The sequence below is a fragment of the Austrofundulus limnaeus genome, unplaced genomic scaffold (assembly GCF_001266775.1).
Source record: "Austrofundulus limnaeus strain Quisiro unplaced genomic scaffold, Austrofundulus_limnaeus-1.0 Scaffold486, whole genome shotgun sequence".
Lineage (NCBI taxonomy): Eukaryota > Metazoa > Chordata > Actinopteri > Cyprinodontiformes > Rivulidae > Austrofundulus > Austrofundulus limnaeus.
Genome location: NW_013952888.1, coordinates 295,382 through 296,872, shown reverse-complemented (window position 1 = coordinate 296,872; position 1,491 = coordinate 295,382). Strand labels below are relative to the sequence as shown.

The 1,491-nt window shown below is 36.6% G+C and overlaps 1 protein-coding gene across 1 annotated transcript in view; it reads right to left on the bottom strand.

Annotated features, from left to right (window-relative positions):
• Window positions 1-1,491, bottom strand: part of cpt1a2b (carnitine palmitoyltransferase 1A2b) — a gene marked incomplete at its 3' end in the record, with an annotated part of 41,679 nt that overhangs the window by 30,849 nt on the left and 9,339 nt on the right. The window contains 1 exon segment of the mRNA XM_014025592.1: window positions 1,283-1,422. Coding sequence (XP_013881046.1) covers window positions 1,283-1,422 — 140 coding nt within the window.

Here is a 1,491-nt window from a genome sequence, read left to right as displayed (position 1 = left end):
TGCAAGTATGTTTTGTTTGTCTTATGAGAGTTATTCTTGTTATCTTTTATTGTTTTATTGTGCTGGGAACTGAGCATGTTTCCTTCTATCATGTGCAAATGTGAATTGTGTTTAACATGTTGACTCTTTGTCGAGTATAATTTCTGTTTTCGTCACTTTAATATTACCCTTCGCAAAAAGTAGTATATTTGAAGTTTATTTTAATAAAACTTGTGTATAGGTTTAAGGATATCAAGTATATTACTCACCATGTACTTGTAGTGTACTAGAAAGTATTTCGATTTAATACGTCGGACTAAATTAGAACTTTTTTAGTTTATAAAAAGTAAACTTTAAGTATAATAACATTCATGCTGAACTGTATTTCACCTCTTTTCCTCCTCGTTTTCATCAAGACCCTAGTTGTCATCCTCCACAGCTCGAGGATTCAGATAACATTTCTCTGAACAACACTGACATTCATGTCCCAGAGGTTTTCTGACAAAATTAGTTTATTTTAATTATTTTTTATTTTTTACATGAAGTGCTCAGAGCCACTTCTGCCAGTGGAAGTGGCTGCGGCCATCATCAAAATAAAAACAGTTTAGTGACTTCTGGTTTACATGTTGATTTAATCTGCCTCCTGCATCACAGGACCTGTGATGTGACTATTGCACACATGTACACCGCGATGACGATACTCAAAATGATGTATCATGCAGCCCTATTCAGAAAACAAAAAAGGTGAGTGCCACACTGTCAGAAAGACTAATTATAATGTGATTGGATTAGGGTTGGGCAAAATTGTATTGTGCACAATTAATCGTCGGAAAAACTTCAGTAGATTATTGTTTGGCGCTTGATGATTAATATGATTAATGCCACCAGGCAGACTGACAGGAGGTTTCCTGTTGCTAGACTACGTAAAACCACAGTTATGATAACTCTGGTTTTACTTAGTCTAGCAACACAATAAAAAAATTGCCATATACACTGAAGTATGTACTTTTGACACAATTTGGAATAAATTTTTACAGAGAGCAAATCTTTCCCATTAGTGAGATTTAAATTGGTCGTGTGATTAGGGCATGAGGTGTCCAGGGACTCCAGGTGATTAATTGTTATATTAATGGTTATCAGCTAAATACCACAATTAATCATGATTAATGTTTTTTGCCAATATCGCCCAACCATAGCTTGGATATTTACAGTATATCATGAACTGCTCCTTCAAAAGACTAAATCTATTAATCATGGACATAAGGCAGATAAAACTTTCCAAATGAACCCTGACTGTGTGTACCTGAGTGGAAGGTGCTGCTGTATCTTGGCAATGAGCCCCATGCTGGGGTCAGACTGCATATACATGGTGGCCAGGATTCCTATGGCGACAAACAGCCAGGAGGAAGGGCTGGCAGGGTACACTCCTTTAATAACTCTGTTCTGCAACAAGAAGAAAACATTCACAATCAGACACTGTTGTGCTTTTTTCTGGGAAAATGTGTATTGGGG